At 61.3% G+C, this 25197-nt stretch overlaps 1 protein-coding gene across 5 annotated transcripts in view; it reads right to left on the bottom strand.

The window, feature by feature from the left end:
* KCNQ1 (potassium voltage-gated channel subfamily Q member 1) overlaps positions 1-21687 on the bottom strand; it is a 337726-nt gene extending 316039 nt beyond the window's left edge. Inside the window, exon 1 of one of the 5 annotated variants that reach the window (XM_070488417.1) lies at positions 20937-21687. In XM_070488417.1, the coding sequence (XP_070344518.1) occupies positions 20937-21631 (695 nt within the window). In that variant the 5' untranslated portion in view covers positions 21632-21687. The remainder of the gene's footprint in view (positions 1-20936) is intronic. The other 4 variants (XM_070488419.1, XM_070488420.1, XM_070488418.1 and 1 more) reach the window with 4 other exon arrangements.
* Between the last annotated feature and the right edge of the window lie 3510 nt (positions 21688-25197).

Below are 25197 nucleotides of genomic sequence, written 5' to 3'. Positions count from 1 at the left end.
CTCTCCCAGTCCCTGACCCACCCCAGGCTCCCCAGGGAACCAAAGCCACAATTTTCCCTCCCAGTCAGTTGGTTTATTGTTGTACAAATAAAGGAGCAGCAATAAAGGACATCGAAAATATCAGAACCACCCCGGCCGGGCCCCATCATGCCACCTGCTGCCCCCGTGCTATGCCGGCTGCTCCTCAGTGACGGCACAACCTTCTAGAGGTTCCATCACACAGTGAGTCAACCCTGTGGGTGGGAGCCTCCTGGGGGCAAAATGGGTGGTGGGAGGTTCAAGGGGGTGGGACCTTGTGCCCCTTTCCACCTGGAAGGTGCTCCCCCCCCAGGGGCCAAGACAGGGAGGGGCTGAGCAGGAAGCCCAATGGCACAGACACCTACATGTGTCAGCCTCACCTCAGCCTGCGCCCACCTCCTCACCAAGAGCCCCTCTCTTCGTGCCCATCTGGGTGCCCCCAGGGGGCCCTGGGGTTGAGTCTTGACCCAGAGCTGTCAGCGCCCCACATGGAGCCCCAGGAAGATCGGGATGTCCTCCCAGTGCCCCTGAGGATGGTATGGACCTGGCTGCGCTCACAGCGCTATCACATTCACTCCTCAAACAAGCAGGGGACCAGGGCAGGTGCAGCTCTCCTGGCACGTCCAGAAGAGGACGGGGGCCTGGGGAGGGGCAGGGGCCTGGCCAAGGTCACACGGCAGGCAGGAGCCCAAGGCACTGACCAGCACCGCCACCTGCCAGCCCCAACCTACCTGCTCACATCACAGGGGACCCAGAAACTCTCAGCATGCCACCCTCCCCTCCTAGCCACGCCACCTGACTCCGTCAGGCACAGAGGCCAGGGCCCCGAGCCCCAGCCCCGGCCTGTGACCTCTGCTCTCTGCATACAGGCACCTCACCCTGTAGTGCACAGACCAGCCTCAGGGGCTCTCCTGTCCCTTCCTGCTCTCCCTACATGCGCAAGAGACATACACGCACCTGCACACACACACACGTGCACACACACAGGAGGCCGAGATGCTGCCATGCTCAAAACCCAGAGCCAGAACCATCGGGGCCACTGGGCCCCACAAGACCCAGGGACTCGTGGTGTGTGGAGTGATATGGGGGTTGTGGGTCCTGCTGGGTCTGCTGACACTTCAATGACCCACCTGTCATCTCAGCAGGTGGACAGGTCGAGTCAAGGCTTGTTAACATCAGAGGCTCCAGAATCAACCACCAGCCTGGAGGCCACCTGGCTGGGACAGCCCCTCCCCACTCAGTGCTCAGACATCTGCGAACGAAAGGGAGCCTCGATCACAGCTCCTGCCTGACACAGAAATGAACTCAAAATGGACCTAGGCCGAAAGGGAAAACCGAGAACTACACACTTCTACAACAAAACACGGGAAATCTTTGGGCCTCGAGCTAGGCAAAGATTTCCTGACATGGCACCAAAACCAGAACCCATAAAACAACAAAGAATAAATCAGACTTCAACAAAATGAGGAACTTTTCCTCTCTGAAGGAACAGAAGAGAACAAGAAGACATCACCAACCAAGAGAAAGTCTTTGAAGAACAAGTAGATGGTAAAGGACTTGAGTCCGGAAGAGAATAAGGAACTGAAATTCACCAGCCAAGAAGACAAACAACTCGGTTTTTCCTAACAGACAAAAGATGTGAACAGACATCACCAAAGAAGAGACACAGAAGAAAGTAAGTCCAGGAAAAGACGCAGAGTCATCAGTCACGGGAAATGCACCTAAAACCACCAGGAGACGCGGCTGAAATGAGCACAAGCGTCTGGACCGAGTGCTGATGGGGCCGAAGAGGAGTGGAAGGCACGCGCACGGCCGGCCGGCGGGGATGCAGGAGGGCGCAGCCGCTCAGGAAAACAGTGTAGCCGCTCCCCACTCCCCAGAAAGTTCGATCCACACGCCCCAGGCCCCGGCCACTCCTTCCCCAGGTCTCTCCCGGGGGACGTGAAGGGGCTCATCCACACAAAGATGTGTCCCCCGCTGGGCCCGGCAGCTTTCCCCATTAGGACCCCACACTGGACACGACCCAGATGGCCTCCAACTGGGGCAGGATGGTGCCCACAGACCGCCTGTGGTCCAGCCACACGGTGGAATCCTACACAGCCGTAAAAAGGAAAGAACTACTCTCACGACACTCTGGATGGCCCTCAAAAGGACGATGTGAGTGAAAGAAGCCAGACCAAAAGATGGCTCCCTGCACGACGGCACTTACAGAGAAGCCCATGAAATGCAAACCAACCAGAGAGAGAAAGCAGATCAGCGCGTGTGCTAGGGCTGGGGCGGGAAGGAGGGCTTAGGAAGGGACACGAGGACTTCTCTGGGGTGACGGATGTGTTCGATACGCTGACGGGGGCTTCCCGAGCGTCCACGTGTGTCGAACGTGATCCAACTGTACACCTGAAATGTGTGCCGTTTACCGAATGCTGACGACATCCCAACAAAGCTGTTCTCTGAAGTCACCCTGAGAAGAGCCTGTGGCAGGTGGAAGCAACTGTGTACCAGCTGTTTGCTCCAGCCTGGCACAGTTCTGAGGCCGCTCCCCCCACTGCACCCCGATGTGATCTCCATGGCCCCGGTGCTCCGTGTCCTAGGGCCACTTCCTGAGGCCTACCTGCCTTCTCGTGGCTCCTCAGCTGACCCTTCCCAGCCACACCACATCCCCTGCGAGAGCCTATTCAGGCTCAGGGACTGTGCGGCGCCCCCATCCTCCTGATCCAGGGAAGAGGGGGCATCTGAGGGAGGGGGTGAGGGGGGAGCAGACACAGTCAAAGCCAGTCCTGACCTCTTCTGGGCACCCACCTCCCATCAGACACCGAGGTGCTGCGAGGAGCATCCACGGCTCAGCCCCACTCCAGGAGCCATGGGGGATAAAACCAGTGCCCCCTGTGGAGGCACCACCCCCACCCCAGGGAGCCCACGCCCCGAGGCCTGCTGCCCAGCGCTGCCCAACTGTCTGGCCACAGCTCGGCCTCTCTCCCCTCCAGCCTCCTATGGGAGCCCCTCCCTCGGCTCCTGCTGCCCCTGGGCACCCTGCTGCTTGCATAGGCCCCCGAAGCCAGGGAAGTCCCCTGGGCCACCAGCAGGTCTTGCTCAGTACCTCCACCTGGGGCCCGGTCCTGGGAGGGTGCAGGGCAGGTCCTGGGGCATGCTCACAGCGAGCAGTGCAGGAATAGCGAGGAGAGCAGAGGCCTGGCCCCACCATCTCCGACCTGCCCAGAGCAGGCAGGCAGGGGCCCTCGGACCGGGGGCCCTGGGAGGTGGCCTCAACCTGCCAGGCTGGCAGCAGAGGCACAGGCAGGCCATTGTGTACAGGCTGGCGCAAGTGCAAACGGCCAGGGCAGCGGGCCGGGTCCACGGGGGCCTCCCTTGCTTGCCTGCTGGGCAACTCCTGGGCACAGGCCAGTCCCCCAGGGTGAGCAGCAGGCATGTCCACGAGGCAAGGCCTCAGCTGAGTTGGGCCCCAAATCACCTGGAACAGCAGACCCAGGAGAGCGGCAATGAAGAGGGCGGGGCCCAGGCAGGCGGGGCCAGAAGACCAAGGCCCAGCTGGGAGCTGTGGGCTCAAGGCACACACGGAGGACCCAGAGGGCGGGCGGGGCCGAAGCCCGAGTCCTTCCCCAGGGCTGGGTCACTCGTGGGCCTCAGCATGGATCCACAGGCCCAACCCCGACTGGGCCATGACTGCAGCGGGCACCCCAGCAAGTCCCAGGGGTCTGACTCCAATGCCCCTGAATCCCACGCTAGATGCGGTGCTGGGACCACGCAGCCCATAGTCGGCTGTCCTCATGGGGCCAAGCTGTTCTTCCATCAGCACCAAGGGCCTTTCCTGGGTTTGTTCCCCGCACTGGAAGACACTGACCACATGGGGCCATGGGGAGCCAGTGGGCAGAAGGAAGCCACGGGACGGCAGAGAGCCACGGAGAGTCTCGGGGAGCTGGGGGAACAGGCCAGCCGGCTGACGGTGGCATGGCCATCCTTCAAGCAGACCTTCAAGCCTTCCCCCACGATGGTACCCCGCTGCCCCCAGCAGGGCCGTCCACAGCGACAGCCCGGGCCAGCCCAGAGCGTCCAGTGGCCAAGCGCCCCCGAGGCCTGCAGTGAGACACCCTCCACACGTACTCTAGAAGCACGGTTCCCAACCGGCACTCTGCCTCAACAACATTTGGAGACATCCTTGGTGTCACGACTCAGGGGCAGATGCCACTGGCGTCTAGTGGGTGTGAGGCCAGAACTGCCAACGTCCTACAGCGCAGGGGACAGCCGCCCACCAGAGAAGGATCTGGACCAAAAAGTCACGAGTACTTGGGGGAGGAACCCTGCTCTGTAAACCGACGACTATCATGGTCCCTGTTTCCAGACAGGACAGCTGAGGCCTCCAGAGGTTAAGTAACCCCAGGCCTGAAAAGTCGCTGGGGCACAGGGCCCTCCCGTGAAGACAAGCGCTCTTTCCTCTGCCTGCCTGGCAGGAGTCCCTGGGCAACACTGGCTGGCATTCCTGCAGCCCCGCCATGGGCAGGGGACAGCAGCAAGGTCCCCAAAGGGCTTTCTGGCCTCCCAGGGACTCCATTCCCTTGGGCAATGCCGACGCCACAGGCCAGAGCCCCCAAGGCCAGGCAGGTTTTGACAATGCTCTCCTGACTCCCGCTCCACGACAAGCGAGGGGATCAGGGAAGCTGCAGCCACCATGCCCCGAGACTCTGGCCAGCCACTCGCCCCTCCAAGGACAGTGGCCCCGGGACCAGGAGGGAGGACCCCAGCACCCCATTTCCTCCATGACTCTGGCTGCGAAGTGGGAGACGCACCAGGGAACTGCAGGGTGGGGAGGGCTGGGTCTGGGGAGGGGACCCAGGGTCCAGGCAGGTGTCCGGCCGAGGTGTCACTTGCCCCTTTGGAGGGCCTGCTCTGTTCCAGGCCTCAGTGTTCCCAGCATGTTTGCATCTCTCTAACAAGGAAGGTCACTGTCCAGCCTCGTCAGCGACACATCCTGGGCAGAGCCCTCAGGAAGAGTCAAATATGTTCCTGAGCCACCTGGAGTGGCCTGTGGACACCTGGTCTCAGCCCAGGATGGGAGGGAGCGGGGCCCTCATGCCCAGCCCCAGAGCGCACGCCCTCCCCCCCACCCAGGGGGAGGCAATCCTGAGGCCACACAGAGCTCCTCCCAGGGAGGACGGGGGTTACAAGCCAGGCAGGAGCCACCAGGAACCGTCCAAATCCAGAACCAGCCAGCCAGGCTCAGCTCCGCCTGCGGCCTGCCAGGCTGAGGACGACCTTCCTGGCTCCCAGGAGGCATGCTGGTCATCGGCCGGGCGGGCCATCCTCCCCAAGGGCTGCCCAGGCTCGGGGCCTGATAGCGCACCATCCAGCCTACACAGTAAGTGTCAGGCTGCACCCTGGTGTACCCTGGTCTCTGCCCCACGGGGTCCGCCAGGAGGGGTGGAGAGCCCAAGGCCACCTCCCCCAAAATCCACCCCAGATGCCACCAGCAGAGAAGTCCCGCTAGAGGAGCCTGGAAGTGGGAGGCCAGTCCACCATCTCTGTCCTGCCTGACCCACCCCCTGCCCCCTGGCAGGTGGCCCGGCCCCCCAGTGCCAAGCCCAGGACTTGCCAGAGAGCATGGCTGCTCAGGCCCAGCCACCCCAGGCACAGCCAGGAGGGAGGGAAAGGCCTTCCCCGGGCCCGAGGAGGGAGCCAGCAGCCCTGAGCAGCCACCCCCAACACCCAACAGGCCCCCGGTGCTGCCTGTCCAGTGCCCACAGTGTGAGCAGGACCAGACCAGTAGGGCCCCAGCCCAGGGTCGCCCTGGTGCTGCCTGTCCAATACCCACGGTGTGAGCAGGACCAGAGGGAGGGGCTGTGCAGAGCAACTCAGGGAGCACTGGACACGCACGTGACAGCGGCCCACACCAGCCCTGCCACCCGCCAGCTGTGGCCTGGGCCAGCGCCTGCCCCTCAGGTCTCCTCCCGCTTCCATAAGCCGCCGCAGCCCTGGCGGACGTGATTCCCTTCAACTCAGACCCTGGATTGACGGCACTCCGTCCAAGAGCTGCGGGCTTCTGCAAGGGCCCTGGGCTTCCCTCCTGGACGGGGGACCAGGCCGGTCACGTAGGTCAGGCCACAGTGCCAGCTGTGAGCCTGGTTTCGGGTCCCCAGGGACGCGCTTCCTTCCACGGGCGCGGGGCCTTTGAAGGGAGTGGCAGGCCCCCAAGCTACGTGGGAACTTCCTCCTGGTGCCCCTGGCACAGAGGCGGCTCCTTTCATCTCCGGGCAGCGCTCCCCAAGATGGGCGGCCGCCCTCCATCCCCCAGCCCACCCGTGAGGGTTCAGCGGGATGGTGGCAGACTGTCCTCCACCTGGAGGAGCCCCCACAGGTCACCCCACAGCTGGGCTGAGTGGGACCCCCGACAAAAGCTGTGTGATCCTGACCCTGTGACAGGGGCCGGAGTCCCCCACACAGTGGCCCTGCCCACCCCACACAACTCCCACCCCCAGTGTCCCCAAGGACAGGGCCCAGGGGCTACCAGGCACATGCCCCCAAGGGACCCTCCTGGCCCCATAGCGCACGTAGCCCAGGGGGACTCTCAGCCCCGCGAAGGACGAGCAAGAAGCACTCCGGGGGCCCCAACACTTTCTTGGGGTCTTCTTGTTGCTTGTTTTAACAAAAACGACACGTTAGTATTTTTAAACAACCGATATTTTTCAAGCATAAAATTCAGATAAGCAGAAAATTACAAATCCCAACTCAGAACCCACGCGCAGGGTGACCTCGGGGAACCCCTGGGCTCCACTTTCAGATCCCCCCACCCACACCTGCACGGCCTGCGTCCTGGCCACCAGTGTGTCAGTCACATGCATCCCTACGTTACTTGTCCCAGAGTGTCCCCCATTCCTGATCCACCCTGCCCAGACCCTGTCTGTCCCCCGTGGGCCACAACATGGCTGTGCTACAGAGACAGGGCCCACCGTCCTGAGCCCGTTCTTAATGAACCAAACCAAACGCCCACCAAAAAGCCCCGGAACAAGGAGGCCTCTGGGTGCTGGCTCCTCCTTCCCTGTGGGGATCTGCCAAGTGGTTCCTGGGGAGGTGGCCCCGTGGAGATGGGCCCCTAGAGTGGCTGGCTGCAGCCAGGGGCCCAGTCACCAGCCACGGGGCCGACCCCCTCCCAGGCAATGTTCTGGGGTCTCACGGAGTCGGGAGGCTTCTGCTCAGAGCCGAGGCCTCCGAACCCGGGTTCAGATCTCAGCCGCAACACGCTGGGAGCTCCCTGAGCCAGTGTACCCGGAGAGCACCCCCCCGACGACCTCCACCGCCACCCCTGCCCCGGAAGAGGCTGGAAAGGCCCATGGACACCCTGGGGCGGCATGACTTTGAGGTGGCTGGCAGCCCAGCAGAGAGGCCTTGATAAGAACTCAGAGGCGGGCCCTGTCCTGGGGACGAAGCCAGCTAGGCCCGCAGAGCCCCCAGCCCTGCCCATCCCCCTGTGCCAAGGGCAGCCAGAACATTCCAGCACTGCCCGGGAGGTGCCCGGGAGGTGCCACGCCTCCTTGGAGCTGCACACGGGGACCTTGAGCAGCCCGTGACCCAGGGGACAGACTAGGAGGTGGGGGTAGAGAGCTGGCTCCACCTGCAGAGGCTGCAGGGGTTCAGAGCCCCTCCTGCCCCCCCGTCTCCCGTTTCCTCCCCCGCCCAGCGAGGTAGGGGTGGGCCTCTCCAGGGACATGAGGAGGTCAACTGGTCACCCGAGGGCACTCGGCAGGTCAAGGATGAGCCAGGAGCAGAGTGATGTGTTGGGACTCCCCACTCTGATCACAGGCAAACTGTGGCCCCCTGGAACCCACCAGTCCCCACGTCTCCAAAAGGCCCCCCACAACTGCTGTCCCACCTTCACCCCCTGCTCCCCCCCGACCCAGCAGCTCAAGAGGCTCAAACCAGCCGAGGACCTCGCCCACTGAGACCCTGCGTGGCTGCTGGGTGTGCTCGGAAGAACCTGGACTCCTGGCCAGGCCACGAGGCCCCTGCTGAGCCCGGCCTCTGCTCCTGTCACCGCCCATTGGCCTCCAACTTGCCAACGTGGGGTGGGTCTCCTTCCCGCTCCTCCAAATGGCCATGCTCCCCCATGTCCGGCCTCTGCGTCTGCTGTTCTCCACCAGCGCTGCCCCCAGCCCTCAGGCCAGCCTCCTGAGAGCAGGACTACCCTTTGACCTTCCTGCACCCCCAGGGTACACCACTCTGGAAGGCAGGGGTCTCAAGGAGACATGGTGGGGCCATGATGGCTGCCACCCCAATCAGAGCCAACACTGCACACGGCTCCCGCTGGGCCACCAGAGGCAGCACATTCTAGAAACTGAGGCCTTCACCGTGAGCCTCCTGGGCGGGTGCAAGGCCAGCCAGAGGGAGGAGGTGAGTCGAAACTCAGCCCCAGAGACCAAAGCCCCAACACTGATCAGACCTGGTCTGTCCACAGCCCTGAGATGGGCTTCCAGGTCAGGCCCCATCCACGTGTGCAGGGCTAGCCTTGGAGAAATGAACCGACCGCCCAGGGCCACATGCTGGGAGGACAGGGCCAGGACGCACCAATGCACACAGACTCGGGCCCAGCAGCACCAGCCCGAGGGACGGCATCTGGAGACCTGCATACAGTTCTGCTTACAAGAGCTGAAAGTTCAGAAATGAAGCTAAACACCCCTCAGCAGAGATCAGTCACATACACTGCAGTACAAGGGAATATTACTCAGCCATGAAAAAGATTGTCAGCCTGTCACACACTTGACAAACACATGCTGGTGCTCGTCACATGCCAAGCGCTGTTCCAGGCACAAGGATTCTGCAGAGAACAAAAGACGCAGCCCAACAGAGGAGCAGACATCCTAGCGTTTTAGCCACTTGTTTGTGATTCCACCCCAAATCTTTCACGCCTTTAGCAATCTGCGAATGTTCACACTGAAAATAGTGTAACACGAGCCTCTGTGCACACTGACAGCTACAAAGATGCTTTGTGCAACCACACAGGATTCCAGGTACGGAAAAACACAGGTGCTGCTCGCCCCCCAGCCCCAGCACACGAGAGGCCAGCTCCCCAGCCGCCGAGGCCGCAGCAGGGCACACTCGGGAGACCACGCCCCCTCGTGACGCTCCGACGCAGGACCACAGAGCTGAGATGACTCTTGAATCATCTTGAACTGTAAACCACAGAACTCCGCACTGAACAAAACGCACAGCACAGTGAAAAAGAAAGCTGTGAACACTGCAGAAACGTGTTACGATCCATATAAAGACAGCACATGAGTGTCTTCCAGAGTCCCGGGGAGAACATTCTGGAAAACGGTGGCCACCAGGGAGGAGATGTGGGGTCCAAGGGACAGAGCAGGAGAGAGGGAGGGCACCGGGCGCCATCTGGGACCTTTTCAACGTTGTGAGACATGTTTAAGGCACCACACCCCAGACGCTGACCTCACGCCACCAGGCGCCACGGTATACCTACGGGAGGCCGGGGAGTTCCCGCCACCGCCCACCAGGGACGCCTGGCTCTCCCGCCTAGAGCTGAGGCACCGTGGTGAGTTGGGGAGCTGGGTGTGAACCCAGGGCTCTAGGGGCTCCTAAGGTCCCTGTCCCAGGGAAGGGGGGAGCCACTCACAAAAGGATCCTAACAGCCCCAAACCCTCCCGACTGGGCCGGGCCCAGCTTGTGGCCAGACGGGTCAGGAAGGTAGGACACCGGAACGGCACAGGCCCTGGAGTGGTGGCAGTGGGCCAGTGACACAAAGCACAAAGGCACAGGATCCTGAACCAGGTAATTTCAAACAAGATGTTGTCAATTTGTTTCACCATGACCTAAAGAAGGCCATGGCCTCATGGCTCCCTGAATGGTCCCGCTGACTCTTTCAATCTGAATGTCCACTCACCCTCTCTTTTTTTTATCTCTTGGTCATTTATTTGTTGACGAAGTCGGGCCTTTTGTCCTGCTGAGGTCCCACCACTGGGGTCTGGTGGGTGGCACCCCTGCGGTGTCATTTCGCATGTCCCCCGGCCCCCAGGATTTCCGACGAGCTTGCATTTAGGCTCCGTCATATTCGCTCCCCCTCCACCCAGCCATTCTGGGGCGAAAAGCTCGTGGGCGGGCGTGCTCCCGTCTCTGCTCCGGAGAGGTGGGCAGCCGCGACGGTCAGCGCCGACCCACCCGCCCCCCAGGAGCCAGGGTGATGCTTCAGACCCTGAGTCCCCCCTCCGGCCTTGGCCAGGATCCTGAAGAGGCACGATCTCACCTGCCATTTGGTTTCCCTGAGTTGCCACTCTCCCTTCATTTGTGGGGGTTCAAAATAATGAGGTGTCTCCCTCTTGGCCCCAAAGGCAACTGCTGTTTCTGCCCCTTAGCAACAGCGAGCTCCAGGATTTAAACTCCCGTGACGCGTTCCAATCTTCTCCACCTGTCGCCTCTTCAGCCAGTGGGCACGTCGTCAAGTTGTCCCCACATCCTGTGACATGGCCCTGGTGGCCTTTGATAATGTTCCTCCTTCCTGGCATGACTCGATGGTCCAGGCTCCCCTGGCACATTTCCTGCCCCAGACATGGACTCGGTCATTTCTCCAGGACCCCGGTCCCTTTCAGGGGAAATGGGGGCTAGGAGTGTTCCCGGCGTCAGCCTCGGTCCTTCTCTCTAGCCCCTTCCAGTCAACAGAGAAATATTTTAAATAAAATCAGCACGAACACACACTGACACTTCTCATTCAAATACGGGCCACAGGGTTCATCTAAATTACGTCGGCTGTTTTCTCCCACTGAGTCCCGCTCTCCAGGACACGGATGAAATAACTCGTTTGCCTTAACCCACGAGTCCCAGGCAAGGGCCTCAGAATCATCGAATAAGCACCTTCACAGCTGTGATACGATCACTGAAAATAGTGCACACACCGGCACACATGCGTGCACACACACACAGCTCTGTGTCCTCGGCAGACGACCTGCTAGGGACAGATCACCTGAAACAAGTGCCATCTGGGGGTGATTCCAGCCACTCGGCACACATTTAGGCTCACTTGTTCCATTTTTATTTTGAGGGGCTTCTTTTTCTAGTTAAGATTTATTTAGGGATTTTTTTTAAATTATGAGATTAGGGGTTGCTTTTTTATTTAAAATTATGGAAACGATTTACATGGTTCCAAAGTCAAATCTATAAAACAAAGTGTATTCAGAGACGTTCGGGTTCCATCATGTCCCTTCCCCCACCCCAGCCAGGAGGTGACCTCTTTATAAGTTTTGGTTTATCTTTCCACGGCTTTTGGTTTTTGACATAAAGCAAGTACGTACATATGATAGCCCTCCCTTAATAGGTGAGTAATAGCCTGTTATATTTTTCTCCACTTACAAATAAATCCTGGTACTTAGTCCATAAAAGCATATGGAGATGGCACAGGCCTTTTTCTCATCTACGTAATATTCCACACAGGGCTGATTCCACCGGTCTCCCGCAGGTGGGTACCTGAGATTTCCCCATCTGTCTTGATACAAAGAGTGCTTTAATGAACAGCTTTAGGCATGCGTATTTTCCTGCTTTTTTGCCAAGATCTTCAAGACAGGTTCCAGGAAGTGGGGCTGCTGGGTGAGAGGGGAGAAGGCTGCATAATTTTGCCAGATGTTGCCAAATCCCCCTGCTCACAGATTCCACCGCTTCACCGACCCTCTGGCAGCACGAGAGCGCCGTTTCCCCACAGCCTCGGCCACCACCGCCCAGGGTGTTTGCCAGTCTGATGGGATCTCCGCAGAGTTTGCATTTCTCTGACCACAAGTGAGTCAGCACCTTCTCGAATGTTGAAGGACCACCCCACCGGCCCTGCTCACTGTCTGCTCACATCTCTGCCCATCTTCCGTGGGGCTGTTGGTTCTCTCTTCTCTGTTTTGGGGAACTGTTTCCATGGTAGAGATGTTAATCCTTTGCGATATGTCACAATCTTCCCCCAGTTTGTCATGTGTCTTTTTACTGTTAAGGCGGCGGTGTCACACAAAGGCTGTTTCTTTCTTACACAAACATTTATATCTTTTCCTTAATGCATCTGGCGTCTGAGTCACCGTGAGAGAAGTCTCCCACCCTCGGCTGGTGGACCACTCTGTGTGTTATTCTGGCGCTTGAGCGCTTCTCCGACCCACTTGGAATTCACCCTGAGGGGCGGTGTGAAGAGGGTCCGGCCTGACCTCCTTCCTCCTGGCCCCCCATTTCCCCAGCATTACATGAAAAACTCTGTTTTCGGCCCACTGGTTAGAGACACTGCCTATACTTTGGCTGAACTTCCACACGTAATCGAGTGTATACGTGGACTTTTTATTCTGTTCCATTACTTATCTGCCTGTCCATATGCCAGCAGCACACTGTTTTAATTAACCGAGCTTTATGTTTTATAATATTTTGAGCCATCCCAGCCAAGAACTTGGATGTGACTTTTACAAGAGACCAGCTGGAGACGTCATGGAACAGAAAGCCCAACCTGCGACCCATCAAGGTCCAACATCCAGAGCACACAGTTCCCGGAGCTGCTCTGGGCTCCCCGGGGATCCCCAGCTGCTCCCCTCCGCCGGCTGGTGGGCACCCCCAGGAGGGAACGGCCTGTCCCTCTGGGTCAGGCTGCTCTGCTCACTCCTCCAAGCTGTGATCAGCCTGGAGGTGACGGAGGCAGCCGCTGGCCCGGGCTGGGCTGGGGTCCCCAGGCAGTCTCCATACAGAGAAGCGTTCCAGGGCTGAAGGAAGTCGGGGAGCGGGGTGGGGTCTCTGTCCAGCTGGCCTGGCTTCAGTTCCTGTTTTCTGACTCTCTCTGGATCTTTGCATGGCGCTCAGCAGCAAACTCAGCAGGAAGATGTGAGGGCACTGCCGTCCTGAGTGTCCTTTCAGTCTGCCCAAGAGCGGGCAGAGCAGGGGGCCCACACCTGGGAGGCACAGAGGGGAAGCCCATAGCCCCTGCTCCTCCATGAGTCGGCCCCCTGCAGGTGGGGGTGGCCAGGAGGGCACCCATGGCCGAGAGGCAAGCATTCCTGGAAGTCAGAGGGGGGTGGCCATGGGGCGCTCCATGGAGGTACTGGAGGGAGCCTCTGCAGGTTGAGGGTGAGGGCCAGCGGGGGTGCCTGTGGGCACACACCGGGCACGAGGCTTCATCCTGCTTGAAGCCGTCAGCATCATAAGAGCTTCGGGCCCAAGTGGAGCAGCTTTCCGGGTGCAGCATGAGCCAAGTAGCTGGGCCTCAGTTTCCCCATCTGCAAGCTGCTGAGCAGAAAAGCAGAGCAGGCCCAGAATCCCAGAGTGGACAGGGGCAGGCCCTGGGGTCGGCGGCCCAGTCCCTCCCATATGGGAGCCGTAGACAGGCAAGCAGACCAAGGGCTTCTGCGGAGCCCTTCAGAGCAAACTCGCTGCACCCGCGGCCACACAGTGACCCTCCCGTGGGGACCACGCTCCTGCAGAGGGGCTCACCTCGGGACACACTGCCCTCCTCCCAGGGCCTTCTGGAAGCATCTGCTCCAAGCAGGTGCGGGTGGTGGGGAAGGGGCTGGACACCTGGGTCCCACCATCAAGGGCCGCGTGGCCCTGGCCCACCACCCCCAGCCCCCCTCACCCTCCGGCCTCAGCTTTTCATCTGGGCAACGAGGTCTGTGCCCACCCCACCGGGGCTGTTGTGAAGACCGAGGCGCTCTTGGGAAGAGGGGTCTGAAGAGCAGGCCTTTCCTGCCAGCCACTGGGGGTCCCGGGGCCTCTGCTCACCACCTTCCAAGTTCATGCTTCTCCCCAGCTCAGGAATGCCGCCGGATAAAAATACCCACCGACGACGGACGCCATCAGGCCCGGCCTGTCTGTGGGGCTCAGAGCTACAGGGCAGCAGGCTGACCGCCACGGCCCAGGCCAGAGGGACTGGAGTAGGGAAAAGGCAAGGAAGGGGCCTGGGCTTCTGGGTCAGATGCCAGGTGGCCCTCTCATGAGGGCCTATCCCTGCTGGATACCAGGCGAGGATGGAGACAGCTCCCAGGAGCCCTGCCCACTCACTCGGACCCTCTAATGCCCAGGAGTGCTGGGGCCAGCACACGCTAATGCCCTGCACAGCACCCAGAGCAGCTGAGCCACCAGGCGACTCTGAACACCAGGGCGGAGCCAGGGCGGGGTAGGGGGGGTGAGCGGCAGCACAGAAAGAAGGCATGGCTCTGCCTTGGGCAACATGGGAAGGCTTCTTGGAGGAGGCAGCCTCTGAGCTGAGCCTCAGCCTGTGGTTCTGGGCAGGAGGGCTTTAGGGCAGAGGCCCAAAGCAGCCAGATCAAAGCCCTCTGAAGGTTGGTCACCCCACCCACAATGCGGGCAGCCCCAGGACATGGAGGGCCAGTTCACCAGCTGCTGCCAGAGCAGAGCATCCAGGGTGGGCTGCCTGGGCCCCACGTGGCACTCTCAGGAGGCGGCTTCCTCCTGCCCAGGGGCTCTTTCCCGTCTCCTCCCATGATAAACAGTGGCATCTACTCCTCACATAGCCAAGCCACCCAAAGGTCAACATCACAACCCCCTGGCAAGGTGGCAGGGTGGGACGGGAACCTCACTGGGCCCACTTGGACTCGAGTCCTGGCCGTCAGGAGCGGCGGGTCCAGTCAGGCAGCCTAGGGCGCATCACCTCCCCTCTCTGAGCCCAGGGTCCCCAGGGCGCACAGCAGCCACCCATCCCCTCCCACTTCCCCCGGGCCTCGAGGGGAGAGCCAGGCTGCCCCTCGCCTCAGCCAGTGCACCCAGGCTGGGCAGCAGAGGACAAAGCATCACAGAAGACAAGAGCCATCACCCATTCAGAGAATGGCTCCCCGGGCTCCGGTCACAGGCGCTGCCAGTGGTCACCGCTGCCCTCACTAGCCGTAACCCTGCCCTGATAGAGGGATGCTTACAGCACTCGGGGTGGGGGGGGGGCGCGGCTCGCGAGAGAAAGACGCTCGTGGCCCTCTCTGCCCTCCAGGAGGACCACGGATGGTCACCTGATGTGCCCGAGGGACCCTGCGGCCGCCTCCATGCTCTGCCCCTTGCTCTGAGGTGCTTCCTCGGGGAGAGGGAGGCAGGACCCACCTGCTCTGTAACCGAATCTGTGGGTCTGAGTTGAAGAAGTCTAGATGGTGAGGTTCATCTCTCTTCATTCGCCCCTCTAGCAGCAGAGGCTGGGCACCCAGTACACACAAGCTTCTGGAAGCTTCTTTATGGCATCTTCACTGGATTCGCATGCCGTGGTCTCCCGGCACTGACCACACACCCACATCTCACCTTGGGCGTGACCCCAGCCCACAGTGCCTCCTGGGTCCAGCACATTCTCCTTGCAGATGGGCCTCACTGGCCATGTCTCCCACGGCACGGGAGCCGACACGAGCCTGGCCCAGCCTCGTTGCTCTCACTGGTGGACAGGGCGCTGAACTGCAGCGGGAAGTGTCACACGAGCCCAGAGCTGGTTTCGACCATCAGTCTGAGAAAGGCCGCAGAGCTCACCTGGGTCCATCCCCCAGACGAGGGAGCTGGGGTGCAGAGGGGGGCAGGCAGGGCGCTGGCAGGAGCGGCTGAGCAGGCATTCCGCAGGGACTCGTGCCTCCATGCCCCACCGCCCCGAGCATGGTCAGGGGACAGCAGCAGGCGCATCACTGGGAGCTGGTGAGAAACGAGGATGCTGGGCTGCCATGCCACCTTCACAGCATCTCCAGGGCATGCTGGCCACACAGTGTGTCCTACAGGCAAGGATGCCAGCAATGGTCGAGGGACCTGGGGAACCAGCCTCTGTGGCAGGAGACTCTGGGTGGTCGTGCCCTTGGAAGCAGGATTTCAGCAGTTCCGGCAGAGCCTGGGCTCCCGCTGCTGCCCGTCAGCCTGATGTGACCTGTCTCAGCTCGGGGACATGCAGGCACATGTGTCTGGTGGGAACACGGGGGGCATGCATGGTTTGCATTGGGAGCCTCTCACCATTCCCGGGACAGCACATGGCAGGGCCCACTGCATGTGTACACCTGATATGCCAGCTCCCAGGCTCTGGTCACCCTGACCTCAGGCAACGAGGTCCCGCCAGGCATGGGGTGTGAGTGTCCCGGTGCAGCCATAACAAAGCCCCCAGGTCAGGGGGCCTGAACAACAGACGTTGACTGTCTCCTGGTCCTGGAGGCTGGACGTACGAGGTCAAGGTGCAGGCAGGGCTGGTTCCTCCTGAGGCCTCTCTCCTTGTGTGTAGACACTGTCTTCTCCCCATGTCCTCACATGGCCGTCCCTCTGTGTGTGTCTGATCTCTTCTTATAAGGACACCAATCATATTTGTATATGGCCACCCCCCAATGACCTCCCTTAACCTTAAGCACCTCTTTAAAGGGCCATCTCCAAATACAGTCACATTTGTAGGTACTGGTGGGTCAGGGCTCAACATCTCTTTCTAAGGGGTGTGATTCAACCTTAATAGAAAGATTTGTGTGAACCCATCGCAAGTCCACACTCCAACACCTCCATCACACAAAACGGCCGCCTCCTCAACAGCCAGGACCCCGTAACATGGGTGCTTGGCCCTCCTGCCCAGAGGCAGGTGGTCCCCTCACCACTGGGCCCCTCAGACACCCCTCGCCTGTCTTCCCCAGGACAAAGAGCCCCGGCCCCTCTCCTGGCTCCGGTCCAGAGGCACACCGCTGTGTGTGAAGGTCCCAGTGCATGGGGACTATGACCACAAAGGGGCCCCTCCTGTCCCCCAGTGCCCTTGGCACCCTCCCGGGTGCAGGCCAAGGCCATGGGCACTGAGCCCACGGGGAGTGCGGATGCAGTGCCAGGCACGGGCGAATGTTCTCTCCCACCTGAGCAACCCTGTTGGAAGGTGCCGAGCCTGCCACAGACGGGACGCAGAATCGGAGAGCTCAAGGACCTGGCAGGGAGGCCCAGCCTGGGGACAACACTGAGACATGAAACCTTGTCCCTACTCTAGTCCACACACCATGCACCACCCACCCAGCGCCAGGCGGCCTCCTGAATCCAGACTGCAGCACACGCTGGGGACCTCCTTCCAGCCCCTGGACGGGCCCCTCTCCCCCACCACCTCCCTCGTGGCCTCAAGGTCTCCCGGGTTCCCCTCCCCAGCTGGTGGCCCCCAAGTAAGGGACGCCTATGGTCTCCCAACTAACGCCAGGCCATGATGAGGTGCTCGACACGTGGACAGCAGTGCGTCCAGAAACGTGGGGCTGGGTCTGTGGCAGCAGAGAGCTGTCTCTGGTCAGCCAGGGGTGAGGCCAGGGGACAGGCCCTGAGGAAGGGGACACAGGGAGAAGCAACAAAAGGAATTCCCAGTTTTACCAGGAATTGGGGGCTGAGGAAGCTGTGAAAGAGTCTCAAAGGGGACGGTGGGAAGAGACCGGACAGCCCATCCTCCTCCAAACAGCCCCCAATGCGGACCGCCAAGCCCTCCGCCCGCCCTGGCTGGCCCCCCTTCTAGGGTCTGCAGAATCACTGCCTGTGGTCACTTCAGCCCCTAACACCGGAGCCTGGGGCAGGCGTGTCCAGGGAGCCACAGAGTTGGGGGGACGTGGCCGGTGACCTGGCCTTCACTTTCCAAAAGGCAGGCGGGCTCAGCCCAACAAACCGCCAGGGCCGGCTTCCAGCACCATCAATGATTAATGTGCCCTGTGAAGTGCCGCCAAAGCCACCGGAAAGTTCTTGGGAACCCAGGAAAGGCAGGGTGGCAGAAGGGCGGGGACAGGAGGCCCCAAGCCAAGTTTGCGAGCCGGGGGGAGGGGGGTGGCTCTCCACTCACTGCTGGGCCCCGCCCCAAACCCCTTCTCAGCCACACCTGGGTCTCCAAGCGGCTGGGCAATCAGAGTGGACGCTGACTGAGTGGGGCACCATGCACCTGCATGGGGAAACTGAGGCACAGGGAAGGGGCTCGCTCAGGGTCAAACAGCCACAGTGGTTGCTGAGGACTGAGGCCGGGCTGCATGGTAGGAGGTGTGGTGAGAAGCAGCTTGGAAAAGACGAGAATCTTCACGTGTCATATCATCCTGCGGCTCCCAAGAGCTGGAGGAGGAGAAAGAGAGGAGAGGGCGAGAGGCTCCTGGGGCTCCTGTCACTGGAAGCCCCTTGCCACTCAGGCAAGGGATGCAGTGCCCTGGGGGCAGCCTTCATCCTACCCTCCAGAGGGGTGGGGCCCAGCCTCGTGGCCTGGGCAGGCATCTCCCCCGCCCAGATGATCCCGGCCGAGGCCCATCCGCCAGGAGCCAGGACGCCCTGACGCCCTCAGCGAGAGTGGGAGCCACCCATGGTAGGGACGCAAAGGGCCTCGGAAGAGGACTGGGGGGTGAGGAGGCAGGGCTGGGAGCGGTAGCATCCTGCTCCCTGACCCTGGCAGACAGGGCCGGCCAGGCGCACACAGGAAGGGCTGCTCTCCTCTCAGCCGGAGCAGGGGTTCCCCAACGAGGGGGGAACAGGATATCCTGGCCTACTTCCCCAGCTGTGCCTGGGAGAGTGAGCCCAGCCCTGCAGTGCCCGCCAGGACCACAGCTCCACACCCGCCCGCCCGGGCCCTTCAAGGCCAGGCTCGTCCTTCTCGGGCCGGAAACCAAGCCAGGCCTGGGGCACAACAATAACCCTGCACGTTTCACAATCCGCGTCACCAAGGACAGAGCTCTTTTTCTGCCGCTATCTCAGACAATCCCTAGAGCAACGGCAGGGCTGGAGCGGGCACTGTCCACTCCCTTCACGGGGCTGTGGCCAGGCTCCAGCCACCGGGCCACAGGCCGCCGCTGCAATCCCAGCTCAAAGGTCAGGTCCCCTCAAGAGACTGGCCGATTCAGAGAGCATCCAGGGCTCTGCCAATCTCCTGGAGACATCAGGAGCGAGGGGGTGACTTCCCAGGCCCCAGACAAGCCATATGCCCTGCCTGACCGGGGTCCCCCTCCAGCCCCACCCCACACGGGGGGAACTGTGGCGCGTCCACTCCCCAGGGCCACAGCACACCTCTTATAGGACAGGGCCCAGAATGGGAAATCACTGACCCAAGGTCACACAGCCACCCTCAGGAGCATCCCTTTCCGGGCTCCCCGAGGAGAAGCGGCGCTGCCCGTGTCCCCAGAAGCCGCCCCTGCCCCGCCAGCTCCTGGGGAGGCCGGGCAAACGCAGACTGCTGAGCAAACTTCCGAGAGCTAAACAATCAGATCCGGAAGAAAACACAGTGTAAGCAGAGACTTCCTCTGGGGTGCGGCGGGCCCTGTTCCTCCACACGGCACTGCGCGCCCACGGGCCTGCGTCCCCAGGACTCGAACCAGCGGTGCGTCTGGAGGCCCCTCACCCCGGCAGCCCTCCGAGGGTGGGGTCACTGCAGACCACCTGGCAACCCTCTGCCAGCGCCTCCCCGCCTTTACCAGGAGCTGGCGGGCAGGGCTCCAGGATGGAGACACAGCTGGGCAGGGTCTTCCCTGGGACCCTGCCGTGGGATCCGTCCCACCCCAGACATCTCAGGGAGCCTGGGATGCAGCAGGCGAGGGCGAGGAGGCAGGCGGCCCATGGGCACAGCAGCACCCACAGCCTGGTGTTGGCTGGATGTTCACACAGCTGGCGTCGGACTCAGGTGGGATCCCTTCGGGTTACTGTACAGGAATGCTCCCCCAAACCCTGAGACAAGCAGTGGCAGCTGCAGGCGGGGCCACCATCTCCCGCAGCCACGGTCACAGCTCAGGTGCCCTCTGACACGTTGGGAGGCTGGGGTGGGGAAGAGGCCTGAAGATTGTGGCCCATCCATGCTTTGGGGGACACTGACCCCAAGACTTGCCCTCCTGCTGTGGAAGGCCTGCCCCTCAGCAGGGAGGGCAGCCACCCTGGGTACCACCTGCACTCCCAGTGGAGCAAAGGTGAGAAGCTGAGGCTGCCGTCCCGCCTCACCTGCCTGAGAGGATGCTCCAAGCTGGCCGGAGCCTGGCTCCTGCTGCACCCTGGGGACCCTGGTGGAGGCTACCAGTGGGAGAAAACAGGCCGCTGGACGCCCCCCAGCCAGGGAGGCAGCAGGAACGAGCACCCACCGTTACCAGTAGGAAGCTAGAGGAAGGCCACCCCCGGAGGAGCCCCCGAAATCAGCAAAGGCTCACAGGCCAGAGGCTGGCACCAGACCAAGGGGCCGCTGGCCGGGCAGCCAGCAAGCAGCACCATGCAAGGCAGGGAGGGCTCCGGCAGGCCACAAGGAGGGCACCCCGAGGAGGTCACTTCCTCGTGCCCCTGTCCCCTGCAGGCACGCCACACAGGGAATTAGAAGCACCTGGGTAACGGCGGGCCGTGCGCGGCCTAGAGCGCCCTGTCGTCTCCTGGGCGCAGCTTCCTCTGACTGGCAGCCGCAGCGTGCCCTCAACCCCGACCCCAGGCTCCTCTGCTCCAACCCAGGCTTTCATGAGCTTGGTTCCTTAAGTGGGCCGTGGACACTCCCCACCTCCATGCTGACCCCTCAGGGAACACCACCCCGCCGGGCCTGACCAAACCTGGGAGGGTCTGAGATGTCGCTACAGGAGCCGAGGGCCCTCCCCGCTGTGGGCTCCAGACTCCTGCCTACAGGCCAACCCTGGGGAAACCTCTCCCCTGCACCCAGGGGCAAGCTCCCCAGCACAGTCCTTTCCCAGAAGGATTAACACCTGGACCGTCCCTCCAGGGAGGAGAGGAGCCAACTTCTGGGCTCCAGCACCGGCTCCCCACACACATGCCCAGGCAGGCCCTGCCAGGAGCTCTGCACCCCGACAGGGTCAGACCCAGACAGCCCTGAACTTTAAGGGACAGGCTCCACGTTGTTTATGTTTTTCCCATTAACCTCTCCCTTCCCTCCCAGCTGCTCCCAGTGGCACTCCAACATGGCCTGGGCAGCAGCAGGTGGCACGAGGACAGCGCTGCTCCCACGCCCCTCCCCACCCCCTCCGGGTCCGGCCCGGTCGGCCGGCGACGACACTCACACGGCGAAGTGGTAGACGAAGCACTTCCAGCCCGTGGGGCGCTCGAGGAAGTTGTAGACGCGGCCCTGGATGTGGGTGCGCGCGAGCAGCGGGCGGCGCGCGCTGTAGATGGAGACGCGCGGGTCGAGGCTCACCGGCGGCCGCGGGCCAAGGTCGGCGGCTGCGGGGGGCGCGGCCGGCGAGGCCGGGGACGCGGGGAGCGCGGGCCCCTGGGTGCCGGGAGGCGCGATGGGCGCATAGAGCGCGCCGCCCGCCGGGCCGCCCTCAGCCAGCTCCAGGGAGAAGGGGCACTTCTTGGCCAGGCCCGCGCTGCCCCGCCGGGCGCCCGGCAGGCGGCCCCAGCCCCAGCGCTTCCTCTCGGCCCTGGGCGGGGAGGAGGCCGCGGCCATGGCCAGGCAGGGGCCGGCTGGGCGGCGGCACTGGGAGCTGCAGCGAAGACAGGCGCCGGGGCGCAGCGCGGGCGGCCTCTTCTGCCAGGCCCGCCGCAGGGGGCAGCTGCCTGCCCCGCCCGGGAGTGGGGGGGCGGGGCCGGGAGGGGGCGGTGGCCGCCGGCCGGTCCCCGGGGATGGCGTGCCCCGCCCCGGGCCGGACGCCCCGCCCTTGACCAACCGGCGCGCACGGGGCACCCGGTCGGTGCTCACCTGCTTCGTCCCGCCCGCGTATGCGCCCACCTGTTCCGCCCGGCCCTTTCGCATTCACCTGCTTGGCCCCGCCCTCGCCCACCTGCTTGGCCTGCCCCTTTCCTCGCTCCTCTGCTCATCCCCACCTGCACCCACCCAGGTGTTCGCCTCCTACGCCCACCTGTTCGGCCCTAGCAGAGCCTCCAGCCAATCCGGGAAGGCGCGGCGTTGGCAGGTGCAGCGACCGACAGAGAACCGCCCGGCCTGGGCAGGAGGGCCGGGTAGCGCACAGGCGCCTACTTTACCCGCTCTGACCCCTTCGAAGAGACAAGGAGGGGTGCCTTGGGGCACGCAGACTGACCCTCTGGGCGCGGGGAGAACTGCGTTGTTAGTCCCGCCAACACTGAGCGTCCCCTGGGTGCACGCTGTGGGCAGAGAAGAATGCAGTCAGTCGGTGCCCATTAGGGCCGTCGGACCGGGGAGGCAAGATGGGGCCATTGTCGGTCAGAGAAGCCCCAGTGGGAACTGTGTGCGTGGTGGAGGATGTGGGCCTAGTCGGGGCTGCACAGCCTGGGTCCCGATGGAGTTTGACCAGAGACATGGCCAGTGGGGCTACCTGGGCAGGTCAGGGAAGAGGCGGTTGGACAGTCCTAGGGGCACCCAGAGTGGGTGTCCTATCCTCCTCCCCTCCCTATCGGGGCTGCCGGGTCTGCCCCTGGGCCTTCTGGGTTTCCCTGGGTGAGGGTGGCTGTAGAGGTGGGTGTTGGGCTCAGGGTTTTGCTGGTCCCCCACGCTGCCTCCGGCAATCACTGCGCTGATATTTGGGTCCCCGTGCATTGACCAGGCGCCAGGATGGAGGATGGGGTGGCAAACAGAAAAAACAGCTTCTCTGGAGACGTTGCCCGGGGCAGAGGGAGAACCGCCCCCAGCCACGTCAGGGTCCATAACTTAGAAGACACTTCCCAGGTCTTCACTGAGCACCCGGGGCTGTTGTATCCCCCACCAGAAAGTCAGCTCTTGGTGATGGCCAGAGTGCAGCTCCGGCCCTTCTCCCCTGACTCCCCACCCCTCAGAGAGTGGCTGCACACAGCCAGCTCATTTGTATTTGCAGAGACAAGAATCAAGTGTGTTTCAGCGAATGCCAGGCTCTGTGGTGACTGGGGGCCGCCGAGGCCAGGACAACTTCCTCAGAAGTGCATCGCTTAGGATCCCAAACAGCCAGAGAGTCCACCTCTGCAGGGCACCTGGGGGCACAGGATGAGGCACCCAGCAGGCATTCAGTCAATACTTTCCGAATGAATGCATGCACGAGCGAGCGGTGTCTGCACATCCACGCCCAGTCAGCAGGGGGAAGGTGAACTTTCACAGGCATTCTTGGGACAACTGGAGAGCCGTAGAGAAAGAAAAAGAGATAAGGTTGGGTCCACATGGCACACAACACACAAGAATAAATTTTGAATGGATCAGAGGCTTAAATGTCAAAGTGAAGCCATTCAGATCCTATCAGAAAGTACGGGGGAATTCCTCCACAGCCTGGAAGCGGGGAAAACGTTTCCAGCCTCTGAGATCCCGAAACAAAAGCTGAGATGAGCAAAGTGAAAAAGACAAATGACAGATGACACCAGTGTCTGCAGTCGGCATCACTGGCCGAGGGTTAGCAGCACCGACACCTAAGGAGAAGACAGTGAGCAGTAACCCCTGGAAAAGGGAGCGAAAGATCCGACCGGTTCACAGGAAAAGAGGTTCCTGATCTTTGCACTTAGGAAAACACACTCAACATCAATCACAACAAGAAAAATGCAAATTAAAAGTACACTTGGATACTGCCGCTCACCTATCTGATTGGCAAAAATCCAGGCATTTGCACACCCCATGGGCGGGTCGGCGGGGACACAGCTGGGCAAGGGGCCTGGAGGGTTAGCGAGAGCACACATACCCTTTTCCTCAGCAAGTTAGTTCCACTGCTAGGAACTGACCCAAAGATCCGTGAAAAAAATATGTTATCTGCATACGGCTATTCACAGTGACATTAATGGTATGAGCAAAAGACTAGAAACAGCCGGAACATCCCCGGAACGCTGAACCATGCTGTGCTACAGACACACAGTGTAGCCCTTATCAATGTTCTCTCTAACATTCTGAGGACAAAAGGAACCCAAAGGATCATAGTGTAAGGAACAGTGTTGGCATCGTTACTTTGAAATGATTTATATGTCTAACATACACATAGTGTCTATGTCATGTTAAATTCCTTAGGAGCCAAGATTTGCAGCATAAGAGAAACGAGATACAGATATCAAATCGAAGAAGTACAAACCAGTCCTTCAATTTGAATCGGGAATAGTAGCAGAAAGTCCTCAGCTATGTTCTCTTAAGATTCCTTTCTAACTCTGTCCACTGACAAGTTTTAGGAGGGGCCATCAACAACAGAACAATTTGCTCGTCAAAAAGAATTATGCATTGAAACATATCAAATATCTTAAAAACCCAGTAATTCACAACGATACTAAAACATCCTCATTGGCCCTTTGCCCGTTGCTAGGGTTCATTTTATTCTGAAAACTTGTAAAAAAATGGGACAGGGTCAAGCGTTCACCTGGCCTTCCATGCCCCAAGTGAACTGCGGGGTAGAAAGAAGCCACCGTGCTGGAGGCAAGTAAGGCGGTATTTCCGGAGACAATTGTGTGATGTCTGGGAATTGCTCTGAGATAATCAGCAGGGAGGGGCCAGCAGTCAGGGTAGAGATTAAAGCAAACGGCCTCTGAGTCCGTCCTTGTTGAGCCGCCGGTGAATGCAGTGGTGACTCTGTGCACCTTACTTTTGTGTGTGTTTCCAAGTTTCAAAGAGTGTACGTAGCCACCCAAGCACCTGAGGAGGCTTCTCGGAGGTCTGCGTGCAGGCCCAGGGTCGGCCGGAGGAACAAGGGGCCCCTGAGCTCTGCAGGCGCCTGCCCTAGCCTGCCCACCAGCATGGGGACACCGGGGAGCGTGGGAGGCTGGACAAGGGGTTGCCAGAGCTCCCTGCAAGCTCAGAGGAGCTGGTGGGCCTGGGGGAGCACTGGGGACCCCTGGGTGCCCTGAAAGGTAGGAGCTGGGAAGGGGGGGAGGGGTGCGGCCAGGTGCGCAGGTGCGGTGAAGTCCGGCTGAGTGCTGACGAGGGTCAGGTGAGGAAGGGCCCAGGGTGAGGGTGGAGGGCTGGGGGTGGGGCTGGGGCTGGGCCTGCAGCAGGAGCAGGAAGCACAAGCCAGCCGAGCCCCCTGGTTGGTGGGCGGACCTGACCCAGCGCACTGGCTCCCCAGGGGCCCTCCCCCCTACAGCCCCCACCCCAAGACCTGCCTGAGGGCTCCTTGGTCACTCTAGCTACAAGTGTCACATCCTGGGTTCTTGAATGCAGAGGCTCATGGATCTACTTGGCTGAGTGTGGACCGAAAAGCAGCCCCCTCCCTGCCTCTCAGGCCCACAGGCTGTCTCCAGGCCTCAGAACATTCTGGAAACGCTGCACTCACCTCCCCTCAGTGGCCACTTTGCCAACACCCCTCTGTTCACCATACTCACCCCATATTCCTCCCCTGGGGTCAGAAGCCAATCGTGGGAGGAGCCTAGAAGTCTAAAGAAGAGAAGGGTAAACTGAGGCTGGGGAAG

This window comes from Equus asinus, chromosome 17, assembly GCF_041296235.1.
Source record: "Equus asinus isolate D_3611 breed Donkey chromosome 17, EquAss-T2T_v2, whole genome shotgun sequence".
Lineage (NCBI taxonomy): Eukaryota > Metazoa > Chordata > Mammalia > Perissodactyla > Equidae > Equus > Equus asinus.
This window is presented reverse-complemented; position numbering and strand designations above follow the sequence as displayed.